At 32.8% G+C, this 17636-nt stretch overlaps 1 protein-coding gene and 1 long non-coding RNA gene across 3 annotated transcripts; one reads left to right on the top strand and one right to left on the bottom strand.

Moving 5' to 3' along the window:
• The first annotated feature begins 7572 nt into the window (after positions 1 to 7572).
• Positions 7573 to 9073, top strand: LOC143551709 (uncharacterized). Of its 2 annotated transcripts, XR_013138546.1 has the most exons (4): positions 7573 to 7765; positions 8374 to 8505; positions 8582 to 8876; positions 8951 to 9073. It is a non-coding gene; the product is annotated as an uncharacterized LOC143551709 (long non-coding RNA). The 2 variants fall into 2 exon arrangements; XR_013138545.1 differs by lacking the exon at positions 8951 to 9073 and having other exon boundaries at positions 8582 to 8914.
• Positions 9074 to 9932: 859 nt separating this feature from the next.
• On the bottom strand, positions 9933 to 17167 carry LOC143551708 (cysteine-rich receptor-like protein kinase 10). The gene is made up of 4 exons (XM_077042088.1): positions 16898 to 17167; positions 15919 to 16367; positions 10449 to 10599; positions 9933 to 10380 (listed from the first exon to the last, which is right to left on the bottom strand). The coding sequence occupies exons 1-4, from the start codon at positions 17075 to 17077 to the stop codon at positions 10009 to 10011; spliced, it is 1152 nt and encodes a 383-aa protein (XP_076898203.1). The 5' UTR covers positions 17078 to 17167; the 3' UTR covers positions 9933 to 10008.
• Positions 17168 to 17636: the final 469 nt, after the last annotated feature.

The raw sequence follows: 17636 nt of genomic DNA, 5'->3' as shown, positions 1-17636 counted from the left end.
GTCTATTCACAGCTATTCAACTTCATTCCTAACACCAAGAACGTAAGCAAATCATTCCACCTTTGCTTTACCTGAAAAGCATGTTAAAACGGGTCAACTACATCTAGTTGGTGAGTTTCAAGATTCACGAGTATCAACGAAATCAGTATACGAGTTCGCAAAGTTTACAGTGTGTATGTATATATCTATGTGTATGATGTATTATATTAAGCCACAAGTGAAACCGAAACGAGCTAAAACATATGGCCACCCCTGCCCATGCACTCCCGTTGGCATTTAACAGCCACTTTGCCCCAAGTATGTACTATGTCTAACACCACATAGCAGTATGTAATAAGTTTAAATGATAATGTGCAACTGGGTTAACATGTTCCGGCATACCCCACCGGCTCTGTCAAACCGATAGTACTATCCACATGTCACCGGCACGAAGTTAATCACTTGTGTTTGTGGGGACTTTCAAGTGTTAGTACTTAGATAATTCACATCATCACACGTTTTCAAGTATATAAGTATATGTAAACATGCTTTCCACCCCAAAAGTTTATCAAACAGTTTAGAAAGTGGGGTCGTGAAACTCACCTTATTGTAGTTCGAGCAGGTAATATACGTCAATAAGTGTTATGCCTCGATTATAGCTTGTATCCTATAATCGGTATCGTACTGTTAATACTAGTATAGTGTTTAAACCAAATCGGGCTGTATAACGAGTTTGGTTATAGCTGTTAGGCCAGAAACATGACCATAGTCTTAGATTGTGACGTTGTATACTGTGAAATACTTAAAATCATATTTGGCTCAGTTTCACCGTTTTCCGAGCCTAGCCAAGTTGATCGTTTACGCGTTTCGAGAATAGGTAAGATCATAAAAACTTAAGTAAACATATTGATTGATAAAATGATTTAATTTTTAAAAGAATTTTAAGGTTTCGGTATCTGGATTGATCGCAGGGTTCGTTTCCGTTTTCACACGGGCTTGATTATACAAGACGCGTACAATCCACCCGAATTGTCCGGAATTCTCGTAAAAAGTTCATTTTTATCAATTTCATCCAAAAATATAATATTTGACCACTTTTGATATTTTGACGTACCAGTCAGTCCGTTAAACATCAAACTGTCGGTTTCGTTAAAACAATAATAATTTAAATCTTTGATTAATCATAACTAAATATGTACTTATATATAAATTATGTAAATTTTTGTAAAAATACATTAAAATATGGAGAATTTTATAAAAATATTTTCAGAAATTTTTTGATTAATTTTATTTATTTATAAAAATTCATTTAATAGGTTATAATCGTGTAATAAATGGCCCGTTTATATCAAACGACCTCCGAAAAATCCAATAATTTTTACAAATGGCCTCAATATTATTACATAGCCCCTGCAAAATCTCCAGAACCTAACTCTTGAAAAAATGCATTTTTGTGCGTTTTTCGGCTGTTAAAATTCGGTTAAATAATAATTGCACAAACCATACTTAGGCATTTCCAATGATCCCCAAACTTTACTAGTGATCTTACCATCACATATTAATCTTCAAAACCAAATTTCATTTTTCAATATGTTTAGCTATTTTTCCCAAATAAACGCTCATAAACGGAAATAAATTCACCAAATATTCTCCGTTTATCGAAAAATTACCAAATTTTAACAGGGACTCATTTATATGATCCCTAATGTCCCTGAAAATTTTCACAAGCTAACAACAAGCACGTCACAACCTAATACTAAACAGCCCCTAAACGAGTAATACGGTATTACCTTGTCGGTTTTCGGTGGTTTTTGATAGCTTAAATGACTCTTCGGGCCTTGGGTTGCAAACTCAGTGTATCTACATATCATATAACATCAAATCAAGCATAAATCATCCATTGAACAGCCTTGTTAACTAGGGTTTCGGTTTTGGTATCAAACCGAACTTTCAAACCGTAAAAACGTTGTATTCATGTTTAATCCGCGTTTTTTATCAAAAAAGTATATGTTCCTGGTTTGTAAACATCTTTAACATCAAAACATGATTTTACTTGATTTTTATGCTTTTTGGATGGTTAAACATGTTTAAAACTAATCAAGGATTAATTTTTCATGGTTAAACTATGTTAATCATGGTTAAAATCAATGTAAAAATCAATATTTACCTTAGGGTTTGGGCTGGAGGATGAAGAAGAATAGCAAGGGTAAGTATTTTCTGGAAAAGTTGGTCCAAAATATCTCTAAATTTTTTTTATATAGAAAATACTAGAAGGGGGTGGGCTGCCCCCTTTGCGGCCGCCAATGTATAAGGCCCATTGGGCCTCCATTTTGGCCCAATGGTGCCTCGGTATTCGTGCCATACGTAAAATTCGGTCCAAAATTTAATTCGGGTTTGGTTTTTCGCAAGAAAACTAGTTCGAGTGCGAAAACCAGAGCGAAAACGAGTGTTTTTCAGCTTCTTTTTGTAAAATAAGAAAAACGTACTGACTCGTTGTAAAATTCCAAAATATTTTCACGAATTGCTTAGAACATGTCATATAAGTGTTTTATAAATATTTTTCGGCTTAACGGATGCTACAATGCTCGTTTTGATATTAACGATTGCGTTTAAGCTTATAGTGTATCGATAAACGAAACCTTTTTCGTTTAAAGAATTTTAAACGTACTGGGGCCTAAATATCAATATGTTAGCCTCTATAATATATTTATAACTCGTATATGACCCCTCATTATGTATACGGGTCATAATTAGTATCGGTCGGTTACTCGTTTAAGCACTACGAATTAACCGATTTATCGTTTACTTGCTACATAGTGAATATAATATACCTCGTTTTGTCACGAATGTCACATACAATCTCTTACATACCTTTCTATATCATTCATACATACTTTATTAAAAATCACATCTTCTAACGATTACCTTCCTAGGCGATACGTGCAATATCCAAAGATCGTTCATGTACCGACAAGCATTTCGTAACCTCAATAACTATCACATAATTCATATATGGCATACACTTACCACTTAAGGTAAGTGTATTAACTATTCACATCGAGTATGCACACAGCCCCGAGAACATAACAAGTAAGTGGGGCTAGAAACTCACCTGTAAGCGATTCTTTCTGAATTTACGATTATGCCATTCTTGAGCTGTGCACGGCTAACTTTGAGGTTTCTGTCTAAATCACTCGAGAAGCCCAAAACCATATCAAACGAACTCTGATTTGAGTGATTCAAGCGGCCACACGACCAGGTCGCAAAGATCTGTCCTCGTCGCCGCCGGAATCCGCCACTGCAGTCGTCGAAAAACTAAAACAGATGCAAGAAAACTCTATTTTTAGCTGTTACGGTTTTATTGATAAACACCAGACTTCCCGACCTTTGATCGAAGATCTTATCAGTAGAAATATTAGTTTATATGCCATGAACACTAAGTAAAAATTTGAGACCAATCCGACGGTTAGATCTCCGGGAATCGTCGTGTCTTTGTGGGCTATTTTCTCAAAAACAGGAATTGGAGAAGTGTGTGTTTTCTTGAGGTGTGGAGGAAATGATGGTTATGAATGATACGGTGGCTACATTTATAGGAAAAGGGTATGGTTTCATTTTTAACTTTTCATCTAATGACACGTATTCCCCTCCTACTTTAGACAATTACATTTATCTTCCATAATTTAATTAAACCCGATTCATTTAAAATATCAAACGAAATTTGGGATTGTTACAATATTTTAATTAGAACTTTATTTAATCAAAAGACAAATAGAAGGAAAACACATAATTAAAGATAGTAAGACACACACTTAATTGTTGCATATAATTATTGTGGTCAAGCAACATTTGTTTCAGAGTTCCACATCAAAGTCTGCATTTTTCAGCTCAACATTGAGATCGTCAAAGTTATCCACATGGTTCACTTCTTTCTCTTTTCTTTTGAGAGAGGCTTGGTATAGTTCACATACATGTGGAGATGTGCGACAAGCCTTTGACTAGTGGTTTGTACTTTCACAGTTAAACAAGAAGTGTTATTGTTTTCGGATCTATCAGCTTCATTCCATTTATTGTGCTGGTTGGAATTGTTATTTTGTGGAGCGTGGTAATTTGGTTATTTGATGCCGACCATGACCATGACCACGAAAATTACCTCGGTAACTATTATTACCATTGAAAGGACGATTTCGATCGTTATAATAGTTTTTTTTATCAAAACTGCCACGACCATGGCCTCGTACTTACTGTTTTTTCTTTAGTGTCATTATTAGTAGCAATATTTGCTTCTGGGATTGCTAGTGATCCGGTAGGACGAGATTGATGATTATTCATTAAAAGCTCGTTATTGTTTTCTGCTACGAGGAGAAATGAATATAGATCATAATATCTTTTAAAAGTTTGTATATGATACATGAAATGTGGAGAAAGTTTGCTCCAACATATCTTTCACAGTAACAGTTTACCCATAAAATCAGAGCGTTGAGCATATTCTGAACAAAGCAGAGGTGTACTCATTTTCTTTTTTACAATCTTGAAACTTGAGATTGTTCCATTCATCTTTAGCACTGGGAAGTAGACCTTCCCTTTGATAATCAAATCTGCTTTCTAAATCTTTCCATAAAACGTATGGATCTTCACAATTTGAATTCTCAAATTGTAACATCTCATCAATGTGTTTGTGGAGGAAGACATCTGCTTTTGTCTTGTCTTGTTCTTCTCAATTATTTTCCTCCATTATCGTTTTCAAAATACCCATTGATTTGAGGTGTCGTTTAACATGTGCCGTCCACGACATATATTTATCTCCGGTGATATTAAGAGCTGAAAATTCAAGTTTTGTGATGTTTACCATTTTATTACTAAACAAAAATAAGATAAATATTAGGATTACATACTCATTAAAATTGAAAAAAAAAATACCAATGTAGAGCTATAAATAGATAAAGGAAAAAGAAAAGATTAAACTCCTTAGGTGGGAAATTACAAATTAAGAACAATAAGATTATCAATATTATGGTGGTTAACATCAAAACCGGGTGAAACATTTTTCAAAATATTATCTTGAGTTTTCCTGAGAAGAAAATTTTGTATTTGTGAAATAATTGAGATTGATATTTGGTTATTTATAGTTGAAAATTTATAATCGTTAACGGCTATATTATCGTTTCATCAACGGTTATATATATATATATATATGTATATATATATATGTATATATATAGGATGAGTATCATTACAAAACTGTTAAATTATTTAAGAACTTGAAGAAACCCTTAAAAACTAACGTTTTTTATAAAAAATTTTGTATGTTAATGTTGTTTGAGAGTAAATTTATCATTTTTTATATCTATATCTACGATTACAATTTTGAAAATTAGTTTTTATACATATCTATGTTTTGTTTTACAACTATGTAAATTTGTTAGTACATAAATTTTACATATATGTAAACTTGTGATTAATATATGTAATTAAATTTTTTTTTATAAAATATGATAAAACTACTCTTAAATAATCTTAATATATAAAAAAAAGTAAAAAATTGTTTGATTGTTAAGGGTTCCAAAGAGTTCTTAACTTTTCTAAAGTTCTCAACTGATACCAACCCTATATATATATATATATATATATATATATATATATATATTATGTATAGATATAAAATTATTTTGTAAGTAATACAATAAATGAGATATGAATGATAAGCTATTAAGAAGATGTAAAATTAGTGTGAAAATAATAATAATAATAATAATAATAATAATAATAATAATGAACTTGTTAGCATGCATAAATAAATGTTAGTACATAAATAAAAGTTAGAGAGTTAGTAAATAAAGGTTAGATGCATAAATAATGGTTAAGAGTTAATAATGGTTAAGAGTTAATAGTCTCATAAGTTGGTTGTGGCTCAATGGTAGAGCACTCACTTGATAAGTGAGAGGTAGGGGGTTCAATCCTCACTATCACCATCACCAACTTATATGGGAGATATGAGGGATGACCCTGGCTTGCCAGGGTTCGAGTCCTGATCTCACCCAGTTTTACCGGCTCCTCGCTGTTGTGCCGTTTGGCGGGCGTGGGGGTCGGGTTTTATCCGGTGAATCCCTCAATAGGTGGACCGCTAGGGGCTCTGTCCGTCCAGACTAGTGGTCGGCTCGGGCTACCTTTAGCCAATGGGGGCCGCGTACGGAGTACCCGGCGTTACTTAGTTGGCCGTTAAAAAAAAAAGAGTTAATAGTCCCATAATTAGTAGAAGTCCATAATAAGATTTATTTTATATTTGTTTTGTTTTATAATTATAATTATCTATTTAATCATTATTAACGATGTGTTTACCTTGTTTATGATTAACGTCTTTTTACTTGGTTGATCTTCTTGATTAAGACACAAATGAGTCGTGCTGATAACGTGTTATAATATTACCACAATTATAAGAAGATTGGATATGTGATTAAAGAAAATTAGTAAAATGATGATAGCAAATATATCAGAATGTGAATTATTGGATGGATTTTACCCTTACACTTACGTACCATATATATTACAACAACTTTACTATTTACGAGACAAAGCTATGTAGTTGGAGTTGAAATTTGGTGTCATACACGTGGATATACTCATCCACACATTTATAACAATATATGAAGATATTTTTATACAAAACACATTATGCTATTATATATATATTAATTGTAAAGGTCGGTCACACAGATCTCCACTGTTCTACAGCTCCTACTTCTTATGCATATTGTACATTCCTTTTTAGTGTGCTTCAGATGCCATGTGTGTGAACACGTGGCTTACAGCGGTGGTGTCGTAGGGCCACCGCATATGTCTAATGCATGTCAATTGGGGTTTTTGTGTACGTGTTCGTCACTTTTTGTTGTTGATTGGCAGTATCAGGTAAGAAATTGTTGGTTACGTTTCTCTATTACTATGTTCGGTGTTTTGTTTTGTGCATTTGTTTGCTTAATTAGGTTCATTATTACTTCACTTTGTTTGCTTACCCGTTATCCAGATGTATTTCGGTTTGTGTTATATATAAAAGGATCAATATTTTCTCTAAAAAAAAAAAATAGGTTTTGGGTGTTTTTGTCTGATCAACTCATTGGTGTTATTGGGTATTCATTTCGTGTAATTGATTTGGGGGAATTGGTATTATATCCGGTGATCAGTAATTTTAGAGTACCGGCCTTAATCCCTAAATAAAAAGTTATAATTTGTTAAATTCAGAAACATAATCATTTGACTTTTACGAATTCATGTTCAGTCTGTTTTTAGACATTCTTACAGCAGTTCGTTATAGAACCAATAGGAAGAAAGTAATTCCACATTTAAGTAGATTTGATCAAATAACTTTAAGAAAACATACCAAACTCTACCAAGGTCCATGAATTGCCTTTTCTATCTCAACCCGTAAATTCGCCATACTCTGTTTTAGCTGAAATTCCAACATAAATTTAATATGCATATTACCTTTTGGATTTTTGCTCATGGTGTCATCATAATGGCAGAATTTAAATATCTTTTAAGTTATATAGAACTAATGTGTTACTAAATGCTTATTAAAAACTTGATCTCTTAAGAGTTATGTTGTGATGCATTCTTAACGTACATGCGTACAACTTCATATATGTTTCTGCGTTTTCGTTTGGCACTAAAGTTAATTGTTTCTCTTATCTTGCAGCTGCTCGATGTGTCAGAAATCTGCTTGCGATATGAGTTCGTCTTTGGCAAGGTATTCTTTACTTGAAGTTCATTTCGTTTTTTGTTCAACTGTTTGCCGGTATGTTTTGTTTGGTGTGTTGTTCTTTTCTTATTGTGTGTTTACCTGTTAGATAACCTTTTCACGTCTCTTTTCTTTTTTCTTTTTTTTTACTTTGCGTTGTTTGCTTATTAGATGTTTAAGTGCCAGATAACTTTGCATGTTTGTTTGGTCGTTTTCTTAATCTGTCTTAGTTGTTTGTGTGAATCCTATACCGTTTTGCACCCCTACTTATTGGTTGCTTCTTTTAAAAGAACTTGAAGAATCGAATGAAACTGGTAAAGCTATTTCATACTGCTAGGTATCTTATGCAGTCCATTAAGACTACTTACTTCTACATATGTTTACACGACTGTCGTGACGCATTGTACTATGCCATCTGGCAACTGTATTGGGGCTATTGTAACCAATAATGAACCAATGTCTGATGGCTCGGCATTATCATTCTTTCTAAAGATGGTGATCCTAAACGTAGAAGCAACTTACACCTGTTTTCTATGGCAGTGCAATATCCACTGTTATTCCTACATGGCGAGAATGGCATGAACGCGCTTCATATATAACATGCGTCATCAACCTTTTGTTAAAAAAAATTTAACGACATTGATTAGCTGTCATTTATATTGCAGGTCATCTTAAATAGGCCACATCAATGAAATTACTGCATGTGTATCGGATAAGGAAATACACATTTGAGTGTTGAAGAAGTGGATCTGGCACAACAAAAAGGAGGACCTCAGCTGCATATTTGCAGACGCCATGTACAGTAACAAAACATTAATTCCTTTAGTGCTAAAACATTCTTCAATGTACTAACCTATATTAAAAACAAAATAGGGTGACGCCATTGAGACCGTTGCAGACTCAGAGCGTGAAAGTTTATTTGACTTGCTCATAAAAGTTCAATCTTGCTTTGCCATATCCAGATACATTTCCACAAAAGCAAGGAGACAGATGAGAGTAATGCGACATGACACATCAATAATATTTGGCAAAACAACAACCTTCGTTCCAATAAATGATAGCAATATCCCGACTTTTTACCACAGCTTTGCATCATACCAGTCATTGACTGAAAGGATTCATGATACAAAAAACAAAGCAGCGAACACAGAGATAAAACAATTGACAGGTACAATACATTATATCCTACGAATATGCTATTTACCCCAACACACCGGTAACATTCATAAAAAACAAATGCAGACTACATCGCCCGCATCGAGCACATAGGTACAACACTACCAAAAACAATGCATCAGCGATAAAATTTTGAAACGGAGACATGTATGCTTCAGTTGCAGTGAATGTATATTAACAATATATGTAGGGTATATCAAAACGTTTGTAATCAACACTTATGAATGTTTCAACTACTCTATATATGTAAGTTTATTTAACACATCTCAATGAATAGAACAAGACTTTCTAAAGAAACTCGCAACTACATGTCCAAGCCGCGAAGCGCGGATACAAATTCTAGTTTTAAATAATTTAAATTTAAAGTATGTACTATATTAAAATAATATGGTGTAAGACTCATTTGAGAAATGTAAAGATAATCATACAAATAAATTTGCTTATTTTGGATAGAGTTCTAAAGAAAAGGGAGGTTTTTTTGGTTTAAGTCTTATATATTTATATGACAATAAATAAATAAATAAAATGTAGGGGTTTCAGGTTGAGTCATGGGGTTTTCTTACATGTGGTTGGTTTCCTTTTAATGATGAAGCGGAGATAATCTGACGAGTCAATGGCCCGTTAGTAATCTAAAATGGCCGTTAAAAAAACCTAAAAAGTAATATAACATGATCATTGGGTTTTGTTATTATGCCGTAGGTGCTGCAATTGGTTCCAAGACGCAACGGCAAAAATCATACCCAGTAAATGTCATCAATAACAAAGTTATTAATAAGGTCTAGAAAGAAAAATATGTAGGCAAATCTTACCTTTATTCATAAAAATAGAAATCTTTATCCTAAGAACATAAAGACCAATAGAGACAATAGTTTGAAGATCACAAGAACATTTTTATCCATGTTCCATCTCAGTCAAATTATTCCTACCCAATTTAATTTTCAAATTGGGCAAAAGCTAACCACTTTAACTAATAAAAAAACAAATTTGAACTAACATAATTATCAAATCTCTTCGGATCATAGACATATACACACTATAAATCACTTTACAAAACATATTTTATTCAGTAAAAATCGAATCAAAAGAATATATATATATATATCCTTTACACCATAAACATAGCGTTATTTACCTTCATTAATCGACGAATAAGAAATAGAATTTCTTGAAAAATCTTCTACAGTACTAGCAACAGACTGTTTAGTGTCATAAGTAGTAGTAGGAGCTTTAGTGTTAGTAAGTGACGTCGACGAGTTGGTGGTGGTGTTCCAACGTCCTCCACGGCCTTGAAGCCCAGGCATTCCAGGTTTAGGAAGCGTAAAAGAGTCATTTGATATCATCATATGAAGAGTGTTCATATCAGGCCTATCAGAAACAATAGCTTGACAGCATAACAACCCTAATTGTATGCACATTAATGCTTCGCTAGCGTCAATTGTTTCGAGTGTTTCGTCAACTAGCTCCAACTGCCTCCCGGATTGGAAGAGGTTCCATGTCTGTACATATGGAGATTAACTTTAGAACAAATTGTACTTGAAAAATAGAAAGTATGTGCTTGGCTTACATAGGTCAAGAGATCTGACTTGTCAGCACCAAGTTGTCCGTCACTAACTTTTCGGCCGCTAACAATCTCCAAGACTAAAATCCCAAAACTGAACACATCAGCTTTCACCGATAAATACCCGTGCATTGCATACTCGGGAGCCATATATCCGCTGTAACAAAAAAACAAAAGGTTTACAATTTAAAAGTCAAATTTTGTAATCAAAATGGGTGGCAAAAGAAATCAAAACGGGTAACAATTTCAACCTTTTTGTTAACACAAAGTAGGGTGTAAACAAGTGAAGCCGCTCGTTAACTATTCAAGATCGAATGGCTTAAAGCTTGAATAAAGCCGAGTGTAAACAAGCTTGAGAATGAAAATTAAATTTGCTTAATAAATGATCCTGAGCTTGAACTACTTATGGTTGCCGAGCGTAAACCAGACACTTATTTATATTAAGTTTAATATAATATATTAAACATATATCTATATGATAAATTGATAACAATTGTTATATATAAAATTATCATAAAAATAACTAAATAATAAATATCATGTTAAATATTGAACTAGAATAGAAAATATATAAAATAATTATAAATATATAGAATTTAACTAATACATATTAAGCGAGACAAGCCCGAGCCGAGCACGAGCTTTAGAAATAGAGCTCGAAAAGAGCCAAATTTGAGCTTTTTGTAAGTTAAACAAGCCGAGCCAATTAACACCGACTTAAACCAAGTATTGCAATCTCTAATCTGTTTAGCACTTTTACAACATGTTATAACCTGTCAACTTGTTTGAATCGTTTAGATAAACGGGTTATAGGGGTCATGTATCCACATGATTTTAAGGGCGTGTTCGTTTCACAGAATGCAATTGAATTGGAATTGGAATTTGCATATGATTTGGAATTTGAAATAATTGGATTTGAAATCTGAACATTCCAATAGGAATTGAAATCCAGTTACATTCTTAATGTGTTCGTTTGACAAATGAATTGTAATTATGACCACAAATGAATAGGAATCGAGGGTTTTTTTTATCCGAGGATAGCGGTGAAAACATTTTAGTTTTTTTAGATTTTTTGTTTTTATTTATATTTTGCGTTATGATTTTTTATTATTTTTTTTGAATTTTTTTTATGGGTTTTCTATTGCGCGTTCGTTTCATGGAATGGAAATTTTATATATAACAATATCAAAAACAAGTTATCTCACACAAACTTACTGTTCACTTGATTTTGTGCTTGATTCACTTGTATCACATGCTATTTTCTTTGTACTAAGATAAGTTTTAAAAATGCCCCTTCAATGTCTTGCAAAATCTAATGACACCCTCTAAGTTTTGTTACATCACAAATAATTTTTTTTTATTTATACAAACAAACAAAAGGCACGTGAATGATTTTGTATGCTAAGAAATCTAACTTCATGTGCCAATCGTGTTAATGGATTAGTCATTCATAAACTTTATTGACAAATCATCTATATTTAAATAATTTTATCAAAATATTTATTATATCTAATAATAGTCATAGTATAAATTAAATTAAAGTTAATGGGTTTGCATAAAGGTTTTGTTAGGTTATATATAGAGTTTAGATTAATGTAAAATGCATGTCCATTTTTTTAACATATTGCCATTTTATTTTCGGGCTTCCTCTTTTGATTGCTATACGAGTTACAGTACTATAACGAGCTGAAACATCAATTTGGTATGGTTTAACGTCACCGCCGCAACTCGCGGGTCCGAAATACTAGTGAAATTGTAATTTGCATAGGATTTGGAATTGGAAGTAAATGGATTTGGAATCTGAATATTCTAATAGGAATTGAAATTGAAATCCAATTCCATTTTTGATGTGTTCGTTTGACAAATAAATGTAAACCACATATGAATTGGAATCATTTTTTTAAAGGAGGATAATGGCGGAAACATTTTAGTTTTTTTAGATGTTTTTGTTTTTAATTTATATTTTGCGTCATGATATTTTATTATTATTTTTTTGAATTTTTTTTACGGGTTTTCTATTAGGATTAAAAACCCGTGAAAAAAATATTCAAAAATAATATAAAAAAATTAAAAAAAAAACTCGAGAAAATATTCTAATGAATTTACTTGAAATCCTCTACATTTTGGAAGGATTTGGAATCCCCTATTTAAAGGAATTTGAAGGAATTGAATTCCAATTCCAATTTCAATTTCAATTCTTTGACAACGAACACACCAAAATGGAATTAAGATTCCAATTCCAACGAAACGAACACGCATCTCATGGGATTTAAATTCAAATTCCTTTGACTTCCTACGAATTCTGTGAACGAACGCGCCCTAAGGCCTAAGTGTTTCGGGATTAGGATTGATTTCCTTCAAATGAATAAATATATCTATCTATACAACTGTCTGCCATAAAATCCTACGTGCCACTCTCATGTTGCGTCCTCCATTCTCTAGAGCTACCAGATTGCTTGATTTCTAGGCTTCTCATTAGTTCCTTTAATTTTGTGGGTATCCATGGGTTTTGGGATCCAAATCTCTCAAAACGGGTTATATAGCAATCCAAGCTTCGACTCTAATACCCAACAATTTCTACCATCCTGGTTCTATTGTGTCTGTTATCCGTCAAACCTTATAACAACTTCTACCAAGCTTCGATTGTAGTTTGTTAATGTGATTCTTTTATTTCGTCCGAATTCGCCTTTTTAATCGGATTATCTTGTTTTGATCTGATTCAGTTGATGTAAATCATGTTATATAATAAGGTTGTCACTCCTAATCAGTATAATTTGCCTGCTGGAAGTGCAAATATGTAGGTTTCTTGAAATGTAAAGGTAAAAGGTGAGTGAGTATCTGCATGCTATTCAGCTGTCTGATAGCACCTTATAATTGTTATAAATTTTTAGGGCGTATGCCTAATGTTGCCGGAAGAAAAATCAATCTAATTTCGTTACTGCTTGCACAATCACAGTTGGTTAGTGAACGTCAAGTGTTTGCTTTAATGCAACTTTATCTGTTCACTACTTAAATGCCAATTAGTTGTGATTAATTTTAGATAAAATTTTTATTTAAAACTTTAAATATTAAATGCATTTGCTCCTCATAAAATCTTTAAATGATTGTCAACCCTCATTCCCAATCAAAGGTATGTTTGACTGTAAAAGTCTTCATTTCTTCGTTTAGTAAATCATTATGTTTGGTTCTGTGATGTACAAAATTCTATCCCCGGGTTTCAAACTTCAGATTAAAAGTTCAAGAAGAAGCACAGGTAATGGAAAGTTTGCAATTCAATAGCTTTTTGCGTATTTTGTTTGAGTCTTATTATTGTTAATTTTGCTACAAATTGATGAATATACTGGTTAAAACTCAGCTTTTGATCTAAAATATAAATTAACGGGTTAAAATTCAAGTAGTGTCCTTTTGACAGTTTTTGATAAACAAGAGCACGAAAAACCCATTTTTGTGTCACTTAAACCAAAGATAATACTTATATATGTGGCAGGCATTGTTGGCTTGTTGCATGTGCCAATTTTTAAAATGTCATACACTCATTTGCGTTAATTTTGTTCATCCTTTTTTGTCATTACGAGAAGACATGTGAGTATTACATTTTTGGTGCAGACTTGGGGAAAAGGTTCCAAGCTGAAAAACGGATTGAGCTTCAGGTGAAGACGATAAAAACTGTAAGTGACTTTCTTAGTATTCTTATTGTGTATAACCTGTATATGATCACTTGCTTGTGAATGAACCAAATGTGTATCCGTATCCGTTAGTTTTGTTCATAAACAAATATTCTTTGTTCGTGTTTGGTTCGATTACAAGTTTAATCGGGTTTTTGGATTGAACCTATAAAAAATGGAACTAATATCATCATGAATATATAGTAGGAAGTTTAGAATATCCAAATATCAAGGCTTTTGTTGCTTCAAAATAAATTTTTGGGCTACTAGTATGTGATGCTTACTGCAGTGATTCGTTGTGATGTCGAGATTTCGTTTTCATTTTTCTTGCGTCTGTTGTTGACAAGATGCTTTCTACCGTCAATAAAGTAATTATACAATTTAGAATCTATAACTTTATATATATCATATATGTAACTTTGAGATTTAAAATATGGTGAAAATTTAATTTTCAGATTTATGATAGTATTTTATGTAGTTTTAAAAGTCTGAATTGTAGATTTAAATAGTGATGTATGTAATTTTGAGGTTCTTATCCTCTATATCATCATATATGACCTCAGAGCTTAATTATTTTCAGTTATTTTTCGTTTTAAAATAACAATTTAAAATAATATGAAAATATATTTTCAACTTGGTTTTGCAGTGTAACTATTTCAGGCTACCAACAGGTGCACATCAATGCAGCATTAATTGACCATCTTGCAATGTCTACAAACTGGTTGTGAAGGGTATTTAGATCAAATCATTTACCGGTTAAAATAAGCTTTGGATATATTGCATTGCAGGTTAAAAGATGTTTTAGTAACAGGGGCATTTCTGGTATTTCAGATTTGGTACACTTGTGAAATTGATTTAAGACAGAGGATTTGTGCAGTTTGACTGCATAAAGTCAAACTGCAGGTTAAATCACAAATTGCATGGTTACAATAAGGGCCACAAAAGTCAATGTGGCTACGGATTAGAATTTTGTCAAGATTCGAGTCATTAGCACGATTCAAAATTTAATTCTGGACGGTTTGTAATTCGGTAAAACTGTTGAGGTCTATTTCAAAAGTCTATTATTAGATCATTAAAACGTTGAGGAACTTAGATCTTTCAAATTTTTTAAATTATAATGATAATGTTTATTATGTTACGTCTTTTTTAAGTTAAACTTGCTTTGTCTTTTGGATGGTTATGTTTCATGTTTGAGTTCAACAATGTTGTTTTATATTTGCAAATTGATATATACCGTTCGTCAGTGTTCATTTGCACTCGTCTAGAAAGTTAATGAACGAGCACGAACTTACACATTATATATTTGTGAACCATTTGTTGGTCTGATAAAAGCTTAATGTACAAGCACGAACAAGGCTTCGTTCTTTCAATTCGGTAAGGTCGTGTTTGTTCATTTATGTTCGTGAGCGTTTGATAACGTGTTCATTCATTTACATATGTTAATGTGTATTTATTTGTGTTCAATGCAGTTTGTTTATGTTTCTTCATTAAAGGCTTTTTATATTTTTGTAATTTATATTTTTTAGTTTATTATCCAAACATTTAAACATTGAGGAACTTGCATCTTTCACACTGTTTTTTAATATTGATTATGTTTGTTATGATAAAGTGTTTTTAAAGTTAAACGCGATATATCTTTTGGATGGCAATGCCTAATGTTTGGGATTAACAGTGTTTTATATTTTCAAATTGATATATGTTCGTTTGTTTTCATTTACATCCGTTTAGCAACTTAATGAACGAACATGAAGATGTTCACTTCCTTAACGAACGAAAACCAACACGAAACTTTCTTTAATTAGTTTACTTACTGTGTACCGGAAATCTTGAAAGTACGCAAATGCGTATCATCACCCGGAAAAAGCCTTGCCAAACCAAAATCTGAGATTTTGGGATTGAATTTGTGATCCAACAAAATATTACTGGCTTTAACGTCCCTGTGAATAATCCGCACAGGGGCTTCTTCATGGAGGTAAAGAAGGCCTCTAATAACACCTACAATGATTTGAAATCTTTGCGGCCAGCGCAAAGAAGGAGATTTTTGCTTATCAAAAAGGATGTAATCAAGGCTCCTATTGGGTAAATACTCGTAGACGAGCATCTTCTCGGGTCCTTGTACACAGCATCCTAACAACATCACGAGGTTTTTGTGCTGAATCTTGAGCAGTGATTTAACCTCGTTTGTGAACTCCCGAATTCCTTGCCTTGATGTTAGTGACAGCTTCTTTATTGCTACTTGGTCACCATTGCCCAATACACCCTTCAATAACATTCAAACAATTCAAATAATAACAATAATAATAATAATAATAATTATGAACATAGACAAACGTAAACCAATGAGCATAACTTAATTTAATCAAAAGAACATTCACGAACTAACGAGATATGTGTTCATTTTGATTGTTGAACAAATGAACGAAAAAAATTGTTCATCTTTGTATGTTTATTAGATACACGTTCGATTCGTTTTAATGTGTCGACTTGTTTAACTAAACAAGTAATCACATACATGATCAGAGGCGGACCCAATGCTTTAGAATGGGGGTCGTACGCACCCCTTGAGCTCTATTATTTTTAGTATTTATAGTTTTATACGTTAAAATTCTGGCAACACCCCAAGAAAATTGACACCGACCCCATGGATTTTTAAAACTTACCGCGTAGAAAAATTTTCTGGATCCATCTCTGAACATGGCATGTTTAATTAAGTCACCCCGTTTAATTAAACAGGTCAACCCGAACACAATCTATTTCCTATACGTGTTAGATACACAGACTTTTATTTACCTTATAAACCGGGCCAAAGCCACCATGACCGAGGCGATTGGAGTCTGAGAAGGAATCAGTAGCAAGTTGAAGAGTTTGGAGGTCGAAAAACAAATCCCATGAGTCACGGAAACCATTGATCTCCCCGGAGGCGCCTTTTCGGCATCTCATGCAATCACGTAAACGGTAGAGAAGATCCATGTACGTTAGTTAAATCACCATCAATAAAGGAACGAGTCTTAAGCTAGATAGATAGATGATCATGATCAAACAACTATTGTTGACAAGTCTCGCACTCAGTCAATCACCAAAATCAAAACCATAACCAAAACCGCCAGGTCAACTTGAATGTATCAAAGTTAATTCTCAACAGTATTAAAATAATATAATAACTAATACAACTGTATCAGCATTTACATATTTTCTTTTATCAAGTCAGAATATTGATGCAGCGGTAATACAATAATGAAGATCGAATCACGTTGATTCAAAGAATATCCGTGATGAACTTCTAAAAACTCCCAAATTCCACCCAAAAGTAAGGGAAAGTGGAGAGAAAAATGATTATTATTAAAATTAAAGTTTGTCTCTCCAAATTACATAACCAGCATATAAATAAAGGTTCTAGTACGAAATGGGCCTAAAAAAGGCCATGGGTCAAATACAAACCCAAAAACAAAAACATAAAAAAGTGCTAAAAAACATAAAAAGACCCATAACTTTATTTAAAATGCGTTTTTAGGCTTCAGACATGGGCCAA

Source organism: Bidens hawaiensis, unplaced genomic scaffold (assembly GCF_021521415.1).
Source record: "Bidens hawaiensis isolate Kalapana, Puna unplaced genomic scaffold, B.hawaiensis_p1.1 tig00016562_1, whole genome shotgun sequence".
Classification (NCBI taxonomy): Eukaryota; Viridiplantae; Streptophyta; class Magnoliopsida; order Asterales; family Asteraceae; genus Bidens; species Bidens hawaiensis.
This window is presented reverse-complemented; position numbering and strand designations above follow the sequence as displayed.